At 35.6% G+C, this 19648-nt stretch overlaps 1 protein-coding gene across 1 annotated transcript in view; it reads right to left on the minus strand.

The window, feature by feature from the left end:
• LOC150090591 (glutamate receptor 1-like) overlaps positions 1–19648 on the minus strand; it is a 194034-nt gene that overhangs the window by 14858 nt on the left and 159528 nt on the right. Inside the window, exons 14-15 of the mRNA XM_090371710.1 lie at positions 11656–11779; positions 8924–9058 (exon numbers count right to left, since the gene is read on the minus strand). Of these exons, the coding sequence (XP_090227836.1) occupies positions 8924–9058; positions 11656–11779 (259 nt within the window). The remainder of the gene's footprint in view (positions 1–8923; positions 9059–11655; positions 11780–19648) is intronic.

Genomic DNA, 19648 nt, shown 5'->3' on the forward strand with positions numbered 1-19648 from the left:
CACTGGAAATTAAAACCTGATATTACCTGAACTTAATATATATTTCCATAATCAACTGAGCAATCATAGTTTACAGATATTGTGGTAGTCAACTATAATGTTGCTTTCTTAGGTGACAGGTTAGTTGTTCCCTTTGGCCCCAAAGGGATTAACTAACAAAGCACTATCTTGATGTGGAAGAATGCTTTAAAAGTAAGCAAAGAATGCTTTCACTTTATAGCAGACCCAATTTTTCTCAAATTTAAAACTGAAATAAAATTAGATTTTATTTTACATAAATGATTTTAATTTCTATCCTGTTTGACAAAACTGAAAATGCATTATGCAACCCTATATTGAACAATGAGAATGGGTTCAACAATTTTAGATATTCTGTCATATTTCAAAATTCCAGCTACTCTATAAACACTAAGTTAACCTATCCACATTTGCAACCATTCCTTCTATTGTGGCTGAAATATCATCCCTCTTAATTTTTCAGAATTCTCAGAATTTTTTTTTTGTTCTGGGGTAGATGTTCAACACTTGGATTAAATATTAGTCATGGAAAATAAATCAAACTTAAGTAACCTATACATTATTTGCTTTTGAAAAAGATATTTCTAATATCTTTTTAAAAGCAAGTAATGAGGAGAATTAATCTAAAACATTTTATTAAAACGAGACAAGTATTCAATGATGGAGATTCTAGTAAATGTGGAGAAACTGTAGAGCCACCTATTAACAGCTTTAGTGTGTATTTAGAAAACACACAAACTTCAATGAAATCCAGATGAAAAACTTTCTGTAAAACCATAAAAAGTGCACAAATTGTATTCTGGAAATCCTTCTGAAAAATAGTTGTGCAGAATGTTGGTAAACCTTGTCAGTGTGCAGCACATGTAAGTACATTGGCTGCAAGGCTGGCCTTGGATTATAATTATATAGAAAATAAAACAGACATAACATGCAAGATAACATAATCATCTCGAGGGTTTTTTATGTTGTGGAAAGAACTAATTACATTGGGGGACGAGTTCACTTTTGACTACACAGCATAGATACTGCTTTTTATTGTAGAAAGAAAAGCAGGATCTTTATAAGTACATGTTTTTCCTTCTCTGTACATAGCATTCATGTTCTACTGAATACAAATAACACTTCTTTTTAATGGCCTTCAAAGTTCTTGCAATTAAGTACAGGGAAAGAAGAATGAGCAATAAATGTAGCAAGCACCGTTTTAAGTATTTTTAATCCAGTAATGTTCACTGGCAGGTTTTGTCTCATAAGCATGCAGTACAATGAGTTTCCGTATAGTATTACTTGGGGAAACCTATGTATGAAGTGATGAGAGTGAGAAATATAATGAGAAAAGAAAAGCAGTAAAATCACCTAAAATGTTTCAAACAAATTTATGCTTATTTACTTTGTTATAATAGAGAATGAACCTTTCATTCATAATAGAGAATAATTTTAAAGTTAACTAATCAATAAAACGTTTACATTATGAAAAATTACTTAATATAAAAGGTAGATTATTACACTTGATAATATTTAAAAAAGCCTCGGCATTACTTTTGTAAGATAACGTTAGACCATACTCCCTTGTAAATACCTTTGCGATAAATAATATGATTTTTACTTTAAAATAAAAAAGGCCACGTGGCAATCCACAGTTACTAAGCTAAATTAGTTTTATTTTTGAAATAGACAGAGTGATTCAAGCAACCTAAAATGAAAGAGCTAATTTCTCTCATTTTGGTAACCATTTGCAATTCTTACAAAACCACATCTGTAGCAATGGCGTATACTGCTGCATTCAAAACAGTTTGTTCTATTACTTAAACAAACATATCCGTACTGGTTTGTTAATGATGAAGCCATCGTGATATTCCCTCTGAATTGTGTGTTTATAGTCAAACAATACTTTTGTTGAAAATTGTATGCGAAAATCAAAATCATTTGAGAAAAATATCTTGATTCACCAGTACCAGAACAGTCACTTTCACAATTAGTAACCTATTTTTATGAAGCAGCAGGTGTCTGTTACAAAAAAGAACTGGATGCCCTTCATTGCTAACTGAAGAAAACTTGAAGATGTTAATGCTTATTTCTGTTACACAAAAAATCACTCAGAAGATATGAATCACAAGTGTCTTATTCAGGTAAACAAAGGGTTGTTGAACAGTCACACCTCTATCCCTATTACATATGTTCACTGGTTTTAGATCGTTATTGGTTCAAGTGGAATTGGCATTTTGGACAATATTTTATTTAGTGATGAAGCTTGGTTTCACTTGGGTGGTTATGTCAATAGTCAAAAACAGCAAGATATGGAGTAATGAAAAATCTTGTTTTTTCGTGAAATGCCCTCACATCTCAAAAAAAATTGGGGACTAGGGTAAAGAAAGCCAACAAGAGAACCACCGGAAACTTTACTGGGCAAAATCGCTTCCCACTAACGCAGTTTCTCCCTTCATTCTCAGTAAACAGATGGTGCATGTTATCGGTAGTGGCAGTAGAAGTTGATAACAATGTATCGATTAGTTTTTTCTCATTATTAAAAGCAGATTATTGAGTTCACAAGTGGACTGAAATTCACTTATGGATACACCCTCCAGACTGCTTCAGTCTTAGGGTGTTTATCTCACCTTCCCACTGTTTTAACCCGATAGGAACATGACTTCTACTGCCGCTACCAATAACACTGTAGAAGTCGTTTTCCTATTATAAAACAACAGGAAGGGGGATAAACACCCTAAGACTGAGGCAGTCTGGAGGGTGTATCCGTAAGTAAATGTAAGTCGCGAAGGCGTTACACTCATTAACTCCAATAATCTGCTTTTAATGAGGAAAAAACTAATCAATACATCGTTATTGACTTCTACTGCCACTACCAATAACATGCACCATCTGTTTACCAAGAATGCAGGGAGAAACTGTTAGTGGGAAACGAGTTTTCCAGAAGTTTCCCGTGGTTCTTGTGTTGGCTTTCTTTACCTTTGCCAAATTGGGATATGTTGTACAAAAATCACTAAGTAATTGGACCTCTATTTTTCAAGCAAGCAGCTGACAGAAATATATGCTACGATTTAATACACCAATTTATTTGCACCGCTCAACAGTGGTGAACATTATGTTTGTTTCATTCAGGTGCGATGAGCTGTTACACATCCAATGAAAATTGTCAATGCCAAGAGACTTTTTCAGTGATCCCCTTTTTTCTGAAATTTGTAGCCCTTAAGATCCCTAGATTTAATGTTGCTGAATTATTATTTGCGGGGCTTGTCAAAAGACAAAGTATATAAAAATAATCTCTACACGGGATTATTTTTATAGAAACTGAAAGCCAACATACAAAATAAAACTGCAAACATAGACATTACGACAGGTGCCATTGAATATGATGAAAACAGTCTATGCATGAATTCATAAAGGCTGGCATTTTCAACATTTATTATAATTTTTTACTATAATGATAATTACTTATTAGAGTTATAATTACTTGACTGCATAATTTGTAAAAGAATTAATAAATTTTAATTACTGATATTTGGATTGTGCAAATTTTGAATCGCTGTATAAAAGGTAACAGGAACTGGATATAATCGAGTCTTTGCCATTGCTATTATCTAATCTGTATATATAGGTCAGTGAGTAGCCCATTTGGCAGAAGATTTATGTCCTATTGATAGTGGCAAGTGATATTCAATTTCTGCTAGTGCCATGTTTAAAATTTTCAATCAGTTTAACTAATTCACCAACATTTCTGATCCTTCCCTCCCTCATGCATTTATACATAAGGAAATTAGCCACTGTATAAAAAATTAAAGCAGCTTAACAAACAGCTCACCTATATCCCTACACAGCCAGTAATTATTCAAGTTTATCATGCATGACATTTTTCAGTCTTTTATTACACAGAATTATTTCACTAACTAAACAGTCATGGTTACATCACATTCGACCTGTCATCATTTACATGGAAGCTGGTGCTCTTGATTTTATGCAGCATCAACATCTTGTTATTCTAGCATATGAATTGTAGGTGTGCACAGTTCAATTTGCAAGTTTTGTAAGCTGAAAACCTTAACCCTGGGGGATTACTTCCCCACCTAAGGGCACCTGACTAACCGCAGCCCTGATTGAAGAGACCTCTAAGAATTCCTTCAATTTTTGATGAGATTCAAACCCAGACCTCTTAAAAAAAACTTATATCAAGACAAAAAATAAAAAAAACTTCCAATTCTATTGTTCTTATTAGTACCTTTCAAAAGAATTTCAAAGACTGGATCAATAACAACAAGCTCCACATAAGTTTAGTGATAATGTAGACAGCCATGGTTAATTTGCCTATCAAGTTGTTTTACACACTGCCCCCTTAACTTGAACTATTTGATGAACAGACTTAGCTGCAGATTTTTTTTTGTGGTAGTTCTCATGCTTCAGTTGCATGTCATTCTCTTGTTTTAAGTTTTTAGCATGGCATCAAGATGCAATTTGCAGTATGGTAACAAATTAGAAACATTTTGTAACCAGTTCAAATAAACCTTATATTTTGCTTCACTTGTAGTAGTGTTACTAATAAGGAAGGGAAAACAATTTTAATTTGAATGCTGAAGTCACAAGAGTCAAAAAATGGGTTCCATCAAGGACACATTTTTCTTTAAAAGGTGTATTATGAATGTTTCAGGATAAAATTTGGTGATCAAGATAAATTGTGTTCCACACAAAGTTTGACACACACATGATGAACTGAACAGTTAAAGGAATGAAGTCAAAATAAAAAGCAGCCTTTTGCTGTTCCCATGGAGCATAAACCAAGAAGCCACAGAGGCAATTGTTACTTTTTCTTGTCTAAAAGTACAAGGCTATAACAGTAAAAATAAAATCATCAAAAACTGGCAGTACAGTTTCGACATCAAATTCTGAACATAAAGTATAGTGAAATGTCAGTATAACAAATTCATGTGGGCAACTGAAATATATTCATTATAAAGAAATGCAATAAAAAAAAGTCAGAACAATAGTTATGCATTAAAAATAATTATAATGAAAATAACTGAAGTACCAGTTAGTGCAAATGCATCATTTTAGTATACAGCAAACTACTAAAATATCTAAAAATTGACATGATATTGCACTACCTCGAATAAGTAATGCTTCACCAACGGAGAAGACTTGTTACTTATCAGCAGATACCCTGGTGTTGCAATGATGATGATCCAGTTATGAAGTATAACTCCACAATATGAGAGATCCCTGAAGATGCACAAGTAGATTAAACTTAAAAGCATTAGAGCTAAAGCCTCATTTTACAGAGGCTTTAGCTCTAAAATGCTTTTTAAGTTTAATCTACTTGCACACCAGGCAGCTCTCATATTGTGGAGTTAAAATGAGGCTTTAGTCCTAAAATGCTTTTAATTTGCTTGATCTTTCAGCTCTTCCTATCATTGTGAAACAGAATTTTCCAGGTGTTGGATTATTCACCAACTTATAGAAAGTTTAATCTACTTGCACACCATCAGGCATCTCTCATATTGTGGAGTTATGCTTCATAACTGAATTATCATCGTTGCAATGCCAGGGTACCTGTCCACCCACCGATGAGAAGCCATTAAGCTTCGAAACAGGCCGTCTGGGTGGTGGTATCTGCCGAGAATAAGTAACAATAGTCTTCTCCGTTGGTGAAAACTATTTTTGCTTATTCGAGGTAATGCAATATCATGGCAACTCATTGTGAAAGTATTCACAATATGAGATATACTTAAATGATACCAATTCTTAAAGTTAAGTTCTATGCAACCTGAGGCTTTAGCCCTAAAATGCTTTTAAGTTTAATGAAAGAAACCTAATAAATGTAATTTTGTATTTTAAAGAAACATTCAAAAATATATAAAATTTGTATTTTATATGCTTGTTATATTCAACAAGATAAAATTACTTAGCTCATCCCGTCCTGTTTATTGAGCTCTTGGATAAATTTTATTAATTAATGCTGTGAAAGAAGAAAAACATTATTATTATAAAAGCTCTTCCATTTTCAAATTTATAAAACCATAATAAGCACAACTATCAGATGATACAAGGTTAAAAACCATACTTCTTCACATAGAGCTACAAACATAATTTCAGTAATGTTGGTACATCACCTGTTAGCAATGGTGCCAAGAACTAATGCAGGCCCCAGTGAAATGTGCATGGTGGGATCCTTGTCAGTGTGTCTGCATGCAGATGAGGGTTAAAAAGCAACAAGTCAATTCTAACATATAATAAATCAATAAGTTTGTAGAATTTTTTGTCAATTATTAAAAAGTAATGAAATTAATTACTTAAAAAGAGTAATATTAAAGTGTAGATCCCTTAATCTTAATCGCCTCTTTTGTGGTGCCTGTTTATCAGCATTTTCCAATTCTCAATGATTCAAGGAAGGCTTGTGGTGTTACTCTCCACCCAATTATCTGCAAGTGGAGAGATCAAAAGTTACTAATCTTGAAAAGGCAATTAACTGCCCAATTAGTAAATCAGTGTGGAATTGCCAGATGCTAAAATTGAAAGACCAAAAAGTGTACTGTTCGATGATTTTGCTTGTACAAATTTCATTATAGCGATTATATTTTTACATAGCAGGATGAATTTTTCTTGCACTAAAATTTGTTTCAATGATATTCATTAAAATGAAATATTTTTACATGATAAAATACATAGTAGTTTGGCAGGGAAGGGGAAGTAATAATTTCGTTATACTGAATATTTTGTTACTTTGGTGTTTGTTATACCAACATTTTACTGTATATGATGACTGACTGTTCCCAGTATGAAAAATATATGTGAACAGAACAGTTTATACAAGATGAACATCCAATATAAAGTGGCAATACTGGTGGAGACAGTAATAAAAGAAATAATTTTTGCAACATATATATGGACTTCAGGAAAGCTTTTAATACTGTTGCACATAAAAGACTGCTGTATAAATTGGAGCAGTGTGGCATTAAGGGAAACTTATTGTTATGAGAAAATGGATGGTTGAGTAGGAGAAGACAGACAGTGATTACTAATGTCCACGAAGCCTTGGTTGCCAAAGCAACCAGGCTATGAGGTATCAGTATATTGTCTGTAATTGCATGTATTCTTCAGTCAGTTTTCTGGCTAAAAAAACCCCACGTTTACAGGAGAAGAAATCCTGTAATCCTTGCCTGAGACCGACTAACTATGCCACATTATAAAAAAGCCCAAAAAAAATTCCAAATGTTGAGGGAGTCAAATTGAAGCCTTTTCCACCTTGTGTGGGACAACAATTATATGCCAGATTACTTCTGGGAACTCTTTTTTTTAAAAGGAGACATCCTTTTAAAAGAGTACCAACTGTGTGGTACTACACTTAGTAGGGTAGTAGAAAATGAAAAAGACCTGGGAGTAATCGTGCAGTAAGATATCAAGTTTTTTTGGGCAATGCAGACAGGCTAACAGAGCAGGTCATGGGGTTTTGTCAATGATATACAGGAATTTTGCTAGCAGGGAAAAGGAGGTGATTATCTCTTTGTATAAGGCAATGGTTAGGTCACGCCTTGAGTACAGGTCTGGAGGCCTTATTTTAGGAAGGATGTAGATTTGATTGAGCATGTACAGAGAAGGACAAAATTGGTGAGGGAAACAAGGGGGTCTCTTACCAAGAGAAGCTTAAGTTCTGCAAATTGAAGTGGCTGGAGACTAGGCACCAGCGAGGTGATCTGATTGAGGTGTATAAGGCCTTGAATGGGTTGAGCATGCTGAATTCTGATAGGATTCTTCTGCTTGCTCAGATTATGAACCTAAGGGAACATAAATTCAAATTGAGGAAAAGATAGCTGTAGAACAGATGTGTGGAAATTTGCCTTTAGCCAGTGGGTAGTTAATTGCTGGGACAAACGTTTGGAGGGAATGGTTGTGTGAATATTTTTTTTTTTTTTTTTTTAGCTGATGCTGCATAAGCTCATACGCTTGTTTTTTTGCATCACATGCCACTATTACTATCCTGCATAAAAGAAAAACCACAAACCTTCATTTGAGACCAAAACACTAGCATTTATAAGTTTTAATTTGCATTTGTAAACACAATGGTCTGTGTTATTAAAATTTAAATGAGCAATCATTATTTGCGGCCACAATCAATTTAACCTTTTAAATGATGGAATGGAATCCATTTGTGGCTAATTTTTATGGAGGTTTTTTTTTTAAAGCAACTATTCTATTTGTGAACACAGTACTTTATTAGTTTTATGACTAATATTAGTGACTGTGCTATAAGATTTGAAAAGTTTGGTTATGAAAATGATATTTTAATTTTGAAGTGAGCATGGTGGGAAAAAAAATATAGAATAAAATTAATTAGAAATATTCCAAGGCTGCACTATAAGCATTTAAATTTGGGGGAGGGAAAGGGAATACCTATTACCTCCATGTAGCCTCCGTAGCCGAGTGGTCAGGAGCGGGAGTGCAGTAGCACACGCTCTTTGAGTAGACCGGGGTTCAAGCCCCTGGCTGCTAAATACGGTCGATCTGCCAACCCGCACTGGACCAGCATGGTAGATTATGGTCCATGTCCCTCCGCATGAATTGTTGATGAGGCTTCCATCCTGCAGTGGGTTGATAATGGCTGTAGTTTACCTTTTACCTCCCAATAACATTATGAAAATCAATGCATTTACTGACATCTTAATCTGATTGAATATAATTCAGTAAGCATTAGACCAGCACTAAAACCAGGCCAAGACAATCAATGTTTGTGAAGTGTTTCATTGCAGAAATCTTACTAATGTATCCCCCTCCCTAGAAATAATAAACCTGAGATAATAAACTGGACTTCATCACTCTGATAAATTAAATATATTTTCTCAATAAATTTATTAGCTGATAATATTGGTATGCTCTTCTAAGTTATATAATGGCAATGTTAACTTACATTTCTCAATGAGATATTCCGTGTTCTAAGAAAATATTCCACACCTGCAGCAATCAGTGCCAACACAACTCCAATGATAAGAACATAAAAAATACCTGTTATCTCACTCAGATATAGTGTAGCATGATACAGATCCTGGAATAAAAGTTGATATTTCTAGTCATATTCCTTCTCTATATGTCAGTTAAAAACATAGTAATTCAAATTATTCATACCACTGTCATGTAAAAAGTTTTCATAGATTCTAAACTTCAATGCATATGACTAAAATCACACTGAAACATTTGTCTGTTTTATGAATTTCATTAATTAATTTTATATTTAAAGCTGCTGTATTTTATTGTAAGAAAACAAGTTTGGTAATGTATGCATTGTGTTACATTTCAGATGCTTTCAATCATTAAATAATGTGCCTGTTTACAAAATCTCACCATGCTATATTATGTTCACAGCATGTTGGGTAGTCAAGAGGTGAGAATTGCATATCAGTTCTTTTTTTTTTTTTTTTGTAGGGAGGTGCACAGTGGGATATGGGTTAACCTATTGATGTGATATTTGGTACAAACATTCAAAAGAATGTCCTGAAATTTCAGAGTATTTGAGCTGCTATTCCAAACTTATTGCAAAGTTTCTTTGTGCGGGGGAGAACTGAGGGATATAGAATCAGAACTGGACCTACAATCTCACTAGCCCAATGAAATGTACACTGTAAATGGAAGTTGATAGCTTAAATAAATTCAAGGGATACCTGGACAAACGTTGGGAGCAAATGGAGGTGAATGGGAAGTGTGTGTGTTTTTTTTTTTTTTTTTTTTGCTGATGCTGTATAAGCTTGCTTTCTTGCATCATATGCCAATACTAATGCTAACTGCTTGTTTTTTTTGTTTTCTCTCAGCTCCACTTCTGTCACTATATACCGCACGGTCTTTCTTCTAATTTTGGATTTTCATCTTTCATCTCAAATAAGCTGTTAACCTGGCTCCTACATCTGAACTTGATAGCATTTTTCTAGAAAGTATATCTTACTTCAGACTTCATCTACTAGCTGAACAGGCAACTTCTTTTGAAACTGCTTGTGATATAGGTTCTTTTGACAAAGGTCACTCTGATGGAATATTGTCTTGTATATAATTTTGTACTTCACAATAAAGATTTATTTATATATTTTAGGATGGATCTGCTACCTTTGCCAAAATGAAGCTGTTTGCAATTGAGACTTATAAAAGCCAGAAAAACAAGTTCCTCCACCAATTCATTGATTTTTGACTGAACAAATAACTAGCACAGTAATGGTCAGCTTTGTCTATGACATCCATATCATTCACAAATAGAGACTGGCTTTTCAAACTGAAAGTTCCCCCCCTCTTACATTTCCTGTTGTCATTTCAATTTCAGCATTATAGAGAGTGAAATGCATAAGTACAATTATTTTCTCTTTCCAAGCTAACACCTGAAATTTTTTCTCTTGAAAACCAGCAAATCTGTGTTTTTCAGTTTTCTTTGTAGTCATCCATGGTGGTAGTTCCTGTTTCCCATAATAGTGCTTATTAGGTGTATATTTAATTTATGAAGTTCTTATGCTAGTTAAATACTGGTATAAAATTAATCAATGAATAATGAAATCCACTACCCTTAAATACAGAAAAACAGTTAATGGATGAGACAAAGCATAATAGCCTCTTTCTGAATCAGTTAAAACAAATGCACAAAGACCCACTTTGTTAGCTTTTCGTGGATATAACATTTGAATGAAATTCTACCCTTGAAACCAACAGCACTTTTATCTAATGCAATATTTTTTTCCTTATATTCCCTGCTTTGAATTCCTTTTGTTTGTGGACAGAGATGCAACGTTCAAAATATCTACAAAAATCTCTAATGCCAAATACATTCTTTAAAAACAGAACTCTGTCTGTCTGTCTGTTCTTGAAGACCAGTACTCCTTTATATCAGTTTTGGAATTTAGTCTAATGTTAATAACAATAGAGAAAAATGCCTTTAGAAAAATAGAGGGGAAAAAAAAAAAAAAACCCAAAACCCAATCACACTATATGAAACAATCAGAAACTATGTTATTTGAAAGAGTTATTTGGCACAGTTATTTTTTCTTTTGAAATTTCTTCACGATGAACAACTGGTAAAAAATAGCCAAAAATATGCAAGTTTGGTTTTAGGAATACTTGATTTACCTAACTGAAATTCACAGAATAAAATAGTAAAAGGAAGATAGCTGATGTTCGAATGAAACATCAACTACCTTGCTTGGTCTCCAAATTCTCACACAACCTTTAAATCACAGATTATCACCAATTGTTTCATTCTTGCTAATAAAGACATCATTTGAATCAAAAATAATATTAGTCACTTTTTTGTCCAAATTTGACAAAAGTAAATCAAATTCTGATATGATCAATAAACAAAAGGCAATACAATAATTATGCAGGGAGAGTGGGAAAATAAATTTCAAGATTACCAATGCCATGTGACAATTACCAATGCTGCTGTGACATTGGACTGCAAACTATTAAACTTATTGTTCTGTACTGAGTTTTGCAATATTTCTTTTGTGTACATTGAGTTAGAAATGTCGGATGTGTAAATTTAGTCTTCTGAAAGTTGCTCCAATTAATATTCCAAAATTGAAGGATACTTATGGCATTTCTATCCATACAAAATGTTTCAAGAAAAGTTTCAAAGAGACCCGATTACAAAAAAGTGAAGATATTACTTACGATGAATTTTCGTTGTTCAGATTGTTGTTGTTTGCATTCACTGTTTTCTCTCCACCACTTGTTGTACAACACAGTAAGTTCACCATTTTCATTAAGCTTGGTAATAGCATCATTTAGGCGTTTTCTGCAGGAATAAATATCAATACAAAACTTATGAGGATTTTTACATACCTTTATATTTTTAAATTCTTACAGAATGTATAATTTTAATTGAAATTATCAGTTCTAGTTTCAGTTAACATGTTAATGAAATTAAAAATAAGTGTAATTGAATCTCTAGTGTATACTAGTAATAGTAATACAGGCATGTGATGCAAAGAAGTGCATGTATGAGCTTATGTAGTATCAGCCAAAAAAAAAATTCACACAACCATTCCCTCTAAAAGTTTGTCCAGTTCCTCCTTGAATTTATTTAAGCTATCAACTTCCACAATGACATGTGGAAGTTTGTTCCAGCAATTAACCACCCACTGGCTAAAGGAAAATTTCCAGACATCTGTTCTACAACTGTCTTTCCTCAATTTGAATTTATGCTTGGTAATAGCATCGATGTTCGTAATCTGAGCAAGTGGAAGCATCCCATCAGAATTCAGCGTGCTCAACCCATTCAAGGCCTTGTACACCTCAGTCAGATCACCTTGCAGGTGCCTAGTCTCCAGCTGCTGCAATTTGCAGAACTTAAGCCTCTCTTGGTAAGAGGACCCCTTCGTTCCCCTCACCAATCTTGTTGCCCTTCTTCTGTACATGCTCAAGCAAATCTACATCCTTCCTAAGTAGCCAATTTATCAGGTACACCTACCTAATAGTGAGTAGTTTCTCCCCCACCTTAGCCCTCACAGAACAACCTGGATTCATATTCTCAACTGGATTGAGGTAACTGGGGAAGCCACTGTAGTGGGTTCCCCAGTTACCAGAATTCACTCTCATGTTCCTGGAACCAGTTCTGTCCAATTCCAGATTGTGACATGGTGTCTTATCCTGTTGGAACAACCCATTTACAGATGGATATGTTATTGACAGAAAGAGATGCTTCTGGTCAGAAATAATTTATAAATAACCTTTCATCCAAATGTTGCTCCATTCATATTAAGAGGCTCAATGTACACCATGAAAACATTCCTCGTGATTACACCACCACCTCATGCCTGCATTGCTGATACCATACAGAATGGTCCATTGATTCACCTATTTTCACCTTATTCTGATCCTCAAATCTGCAGTACTCGTAGTGGCGTTCCACTGTAACCATACCTTCTTGTTTTTTGCTGAAAGGAGTGGATCCTAGTTTGGTCATCAGCTGTGATACTCCATCTGTGACAAGATATGACAAGTTGTGCATTCTGAAATGCCTCTGGTTACCACCGTTATGCCACATTATTTGACTGACTGTAGCCTTTTCCAGACACAAGATCGCCACTGGCCAGATGTCATTTGGTTATTGGACCAATCTTAATACACCTGAGACACAGTCATATATGAACACCTCAAACAGTATTGCAGTTTCTGAGATACTCGTATTAGTGCATCAGGTACTCACTACCATGCCATATTTGAAGTCACTTAAATCTTTCATCTTGTCTGTTCTCACACTAAACTGCATGGTACAAATGTGATACTGATGGAGTACTGCATTTCATGAAAAGGGTAGGTGAACCTAATAGCCTAATAGTGTCCACTCAGTGTAATTTAACTGAATTCTTTCCTAAATATATAAAGGGGAGTTCTCTTCATGATTTTTATTTTAAACAATGGTTAAATAAAACCACTATTTAAAATAAAATATGGAACTTTTACATAAAATGGGCAACAGAAGTAATGTCTTCCATTTATTTTCAAAAATTTACAAGTTAAAAAAAAAAAAAAAAAGTACTAAAACTAACTAAATAAATAAAGAATATTTATAAAATTAATGAAACTTTAAAAGTTCTCACCAAAGACCTTTGGTCTAGTACCACTGTCTTTATGTGAAGAAAGGCAAGGAAAAATGTGGATGTTCTGTATCCAGGTGACTATATTGGCTGAATTGTTGCCTTGATCTTCTGTGACCTCATTTGCCCAAGAGTTGGGAGAAGATGTCATAGAAAGCCATGGCTAAGAAATGCCAATGGCCAAGCCAACTCAACTGGTTCATTTCAAAGGTCTTGATGAAAGCTGCTTGATGAAAGCGGAAAACTGCTAGATTGGGGGGATACAAGGACTAATAGATTAACAGTAGCCACTGGCAGAGGTGAAAGTGATTCTTGCACTGCTTCTATTGGAATGAGCCGCAGCCTGGAAAATAAGATGCAGGATATTTCAGAGACTGCTGGGAATCATTGGGGTACAAGTAAACACATGGGTTGTGTTAGGGTAGCTAAGAAAAAGAACAGGTGCATGTTTACTTGTGTGTACACCAATGCTAGGAGTTTAGTAAATAAATTTGATGAATTTGAGGTGTTGCTCAAAACATCAAAGGCAGATATTGTGGGGATTTCAGAGACGTGGTGTCACACAGATATAAGAAATGCAGAACTGGAATTTGGGGAGTACAATGTCTACAGAAAGGATAGACAGGATAGGAAGGGAGGAGGGGTTATGCTATTAGTTAAAAAACACATAAAATCCAAGGAAGTGAAGCCAGTCGACATCGCTGGACAGTGCAGTGTCGAGTCAGTTTGGTGTGACATAAGCATTGGGAGATCAAAATTGAGAGTAGGAGTGTGCTATAGGCCTAATGACTCTGATGAGTATAATAAGAAACTGTTCGGAGAAATAGAGTGGGCCAGTAAATCAGAGAGTCTTATAATGGGGGATTTTAATTTCCCAGATATTGACTGGAATTTGGGGGCTGGTCACTCACACAGTAGCAAGGCTTTTGTGGATTTATTGGATGATTGTTTTCTACATCAGCATGTTCGGGAGGCAACTAGAGGGAGTAATACTCTTGATTTGATTATCAGTAGTGATTCTTCATGCATTAAGAATCTGCAGATAAATGAACCACTTGGTGGCAGTGATCACAGTGTGCTGAAGTGGGAGTTACTCAAAGAGGTAACTACCATTAGGGGTAAAGGGAAGGGGTATTGCTTTCGTAAAGGCGACTACAATGGACTGAGACAGTATTTAAATTCTATACAGTGGGATCAACTGATGATATTGCCAACAGCAAATTCAAAATGGGAAGCATTCAAAGAACTTATCGTGGAAGCTACTAGGCTTTACATACCAACTAAGAAATATTGTTCAAGGTTTAGGCCTAAATGGTTGTCAGATGAACTAATGAGGCATATGGCAGAGAAGAAAAATGCATGGGATACATACAAATTAACACGTGACACGGACGCCTATGATAGATACAAGTTGATCTGTAACCAAGTTACAAAGGAGGTTAGGCAGGCGAAGGCAGATTACGAGAGATCCTTGGCAAGGGATGCGAAGAAAAACAGCAAAGAGTTCTTTACTTATGTAAACTCTAGAAGGAAGGGGATGAATCAGATTGGTCCACTTGAGATCGATGGGTCAACTGTTGATGACCCTGCTCGGGTAGCTAACAAACTAAATGAATATTTTGCATCGACATTCACACATGAGGAGTTATTCAGCGAGGGGAATGCCAGAGGTGTATTCAACTCTAGCAGTAAGCTAGAGAATCTTGTAATAACTGAGAGCAAAGTGGAGGAGAAATTGTTGAAGATAAACACAAGAAAGGCACCTGGGGTGGATGGGATCTATCCAGTTATATTAAAGGAGGCAGCAAAGGAGGTAAGCAAACCCTTAGCCATAATTATGAGAGCTTCCTTGGACTCAGGGGAGGTACCCATTGACTGGAGATGTGCAAATGTGACCCCAATTCACAAAGGGGGATCAAAGGCTGACACAAGTAATTATAGACCTGTGAGTTTAACTTCTGTTCCCGGAAAATTAATGGAGGCACTGGTGAAAGAAGCACTGCAGGATTGTCTAGACAAGACTTCAGTTATAGCTAGGACACAGCATGGTTTTGTTAAGGGGAAGTCTTGCCTGACCAATTTGATTGGATACTATGATGCAGTCACAAAAGAACTGGATGCAGGGAATAACTTTGATATTATATACTTGGATCTTAGAAAGGCTTTTGATACTGTTGCACATGGAAGACTGCTGCACAAATTGGAGCAGTGTGGCATTGGAGGCAAGTTGCTGCTATGGATAAAGGGGTGATTGAGGGGGAGAAGACAGAGAGTGGTAATCAATGGACACTGCTCATCGTGGACTAATGTTATTAGTGGAGTCCCTCAGGGTTCAGTATTGGGGCCTTTATTGTTTTCTGTATTTATAAATGATATTGATGATGGTATATCAGGCTTAATGTCCAAGTTTGCAGACGATACGAAGGTTGGCAGGGTTGTCAAGGACACTACTGACACTATGCTGCTGCAACAGGATTTGGAAAGGTTGAGCAGATGGGCTTCGAGGTGGCAAATGAAGTTTAACATTGACAGATGTAAAGTACTACATATGGGAAACAGCAACCCCAGAGCAACGTATCAACTCTGTGGTACTACACTGACAGTGGTAGAGAATGAAAGGGACCTGGGGGTGGTGGTGCAGGCAGATATGAAGTTCTCTGAGCAGTGCAGACGAGCTGCAAGAGTAGCTCATGGTGTATTGTCAATGATATATAGGAATTTTTCTAGAAGGGATAAGGAGGTGATTATTCCCTTGTATAAGGCAATGGTCAGGCCACACCTAGAGTACTGTATACAGGCCTGGAGGCCTCATTTCAGGAAGGATGTAGAGCTGCTGGAACGAGTACAGAGAAGGGCAACTAGATTGGTGAATGGGACAAAGGGGTTCTCTTACGAAGAAAGGCTTAAGTTTTGCAAATTACAGTGTCTGGAAACTAGGCACCAGCGGGGTGATCTGATAGAGGTGTACAAAGCCTTGAATGGTTTGAGCATGCTCAATGCTGATGGGATTCTTCCTCTAGCTCAGAAAAATCACCTGAGAGGGCATAAATTCAAATTGAGGAAAGACAGATGTAGGATAGATGTGCGGAAATTTGCCTTTAGCCAGCGGGTGGTTGGTGGGTGGAACAGACTTCCATCCCTTGTCGTGGAAGTTGATAGCCTAAATAAGTTTAAGGCTCAGCTGGACAGGTATTTCGAACAAACAGAGGGGTGAAGTGGAAGTGGTTATTTTTATTTATTTATGTTACTTTTTTTTTTTTTTTTTTTTTTTTTGCTGATGCTGCATAAGCTTGCTTTCTTGCATCAAATGCCTCTACTAATGCTAATGCTAATGAGAGGTTCCTGTCTAGCTTCTTCAAGATTCTTTGAATTGAACACATGGTCTTGCCAGGAGGTTCCAAAATTATTGATTAGTGCTACCACTAGTTTGGCAGCTAATGGTAGGTAACCAGGATTGAGAAGATAAAAACCATTGCAAGACCAGAAGTCTTAAAAAATTTTAACTGGTGGTTGTTGTCACCACTGGGGATTTCCAAATGGGCATTAATGTTTTATGACCAGATAATGCTAGTTATTTATGATAAATATGTGTTAGGTATTCATGATGTGTGAACTGAAGATCACTGACCTGATCAAGAGGTTCTCCCTTGAACATGATAGAGCCAGTTAAATTGATTAGCATCAACTCTGTACTGGATGGATTTATTTTCAGGGCAATATCTTGTACTCTTTGGACCACCAAAATGATGCTGCAAATCTAGAAGGTTGTCAATGAAAACAACATCTGCAAAGGAAAGATTTGCATTCTGCTTGTATTCTGAAGATTCCAATGGTAGCAAGAAACCAAATTCTTCCATTTGAAATTTTGATTCCTTGAGCAGCATGTTGCATAGATAAATTGTGTTATTTGGAGATAATAAAGCACTTAAACCTACGTTGGTTTAATTATGTTTATTTCTGAATTGGAAATATATACATAATGGAGTCAAACATTTCATGGTATTTTCTTACCGCTTCTTCAATGACAGCTGCCTTTGCATGACCCTGTCATAAAAGGTCACCTAGAGCACAAGAACTTGTACAAGTTCTTGTGACCTAGGTGACCTCGTAGAACAAGGTAGAGACAAACTTTTGCTGGATACCTGTACACGTAGGAATGCAAGACAGTGAATTGACAGATAATGCCACTAAATCAATTACCTGTCCACCTGGCAGCAGATAAAAAATACCTTACCAAGACTGTGCACAGACCAGTCGGCTATTTGGCAGATCAAAGAGATAACAAACTGAAGAGAATTAAACCAGTTTTACAACCATGGTCATTTAGCCTCAGAATGAACAGGCATGAGGAAGTTATACTTACACATCTGAGAATTGAACACGCAAATGCTACTTATACCTATCTACTAAGAGGCGATGATCCCCCTCAGTGTCCTAAATGTAACATGCTGCTCACTACCAAGCACTTCCTTGTAGACTGTCCTGGTTATGCATGAAAACAACAAATGGTTCTATTTCCAACTGAAAATCAATCACTAACACTCTCGCCAACCTTATGTGGCAGTTCAAACATCAACAAAAATGTTCTTCTTTCTGTACATCATTAAGTACCATTCTCTAAGAACACTATCAGGAAAATCCTTAGGTAAAACTCACCACTGTATCTTCCACCATAAGCATAGCACACTGTAGCCACAGTTGATGATGCTCTGTAAAAAATTCAAACAAACAAACTGACATAACTCTACTGGACAATGCCTCCCAGCCAATTAAACTTTTTTAAAACTAGTTTAAGTCTAGTTTGGCCTAGTTCTTTTGCTAATTCTACTTCTTTGCTGATAAGTCTAAAAGAGGATACTACCTACACCAGGCTTTTAGTGTAGGTAGTATCTATGAAGTTTCCTGCTATCATAAATGATAGTAACAGATACTGAGAGTTTAATGAATGGAAAAATAGTGAGTTTTGTCCATAGACATTACGGCAACAAGTATACTGTTTGTGTATCTATAAAACATCTGTGGAAAAAATTTATTTGACCTACATTATAATATTAATACCAAAAATTAAAGTAATAATAACACTAACAATCAGTATATTTTTAGAAAAATAATATTAAAAATATACTAAAAATAAAGAATGAGCTTTAAAGAGTTAAGCAACTGTTGCAATAAAATTCCCCAAGATCATTTAGCCCATTGGTAGTCAAGTCACACAGAAAATTTATCTTTTTCTGTGCATGCGGGAATTTGAAATATCAGCATAAATAATTCAAAATTGTCCACTTTTTTTGATGCCAGCTTTATTTTCAATCTTTTATGAACACAAATGAAAAATTCATTTTTTATATTAATAAATTGGTTAACTACTGGGTGCCAGGAACTCAGGATGAAGGGTCCATAGTCACGAATGGTCGTTAGTGTAGTATCTCAAATAGAGAGCTTTATGGTAACTGAAAAAAAAGTTTCTAGTACCCCAGCTTGGCCTAAAACTGAGGAACTAACGAAAATGTCTGTTTGACTCTTTCCAGTTGTTGTGAATGACAAGGGTGGGAGAAGTAACTCTGACTTCTTCCTGGAGAAGCGATTAAAGTCTTAGGGGAGAAGCAACTGGCAGGTGAGGGCCGTGCAGGTGCCGCCTCAACACTGGCTCTCTGAGTACCTCCTTGACGGGACAACTCCAGCTTTGAAAATTGTTAAAAAATACTTCTTGTCATAAAATTTATAAATGACCTTGATAGAATTATTAACTAACTATTTAGCAACCTTTTTGTCACCAAAAGGAGAGTTACTTAGTACAAAGAAGTGCTATTGAAGTGCAATAAAAAATTGTTTTTTTAATTTTAACAGAAAAAGTAAATGATAGATTTCAATTGGAATAGTTTTCCCTTGATAAGCATCGAATAACGCATAGCTAATGTGATTTTTTAAATTTTAGCTCCATTAATGACGGAAATAGAGAGGGGACACGAAAATTACTCACATTTTCCTGTCTGGTGCCGCCATTTTTAATTTTAAAAATACAGTCGATTCTGGTTATTTGGGACACATTGCCCGATTAAGCGGCT

Source organism: Mastigoproctus giganteus, chromosome 1 (assembly GCF_048544385.1).
Source record: "Mastigoproctus giganteus isolate SK-2022 chromosome 1, ASM4854438v1, whole genome shotgun sequence".
NCBI classification, from domain to species: Eukaryota; Metazoa; Arthropoda; class Arachnida; order Uropygi; family Thelyphonidae; genus Mastigoproctus; species Mastigoproctus giganteus.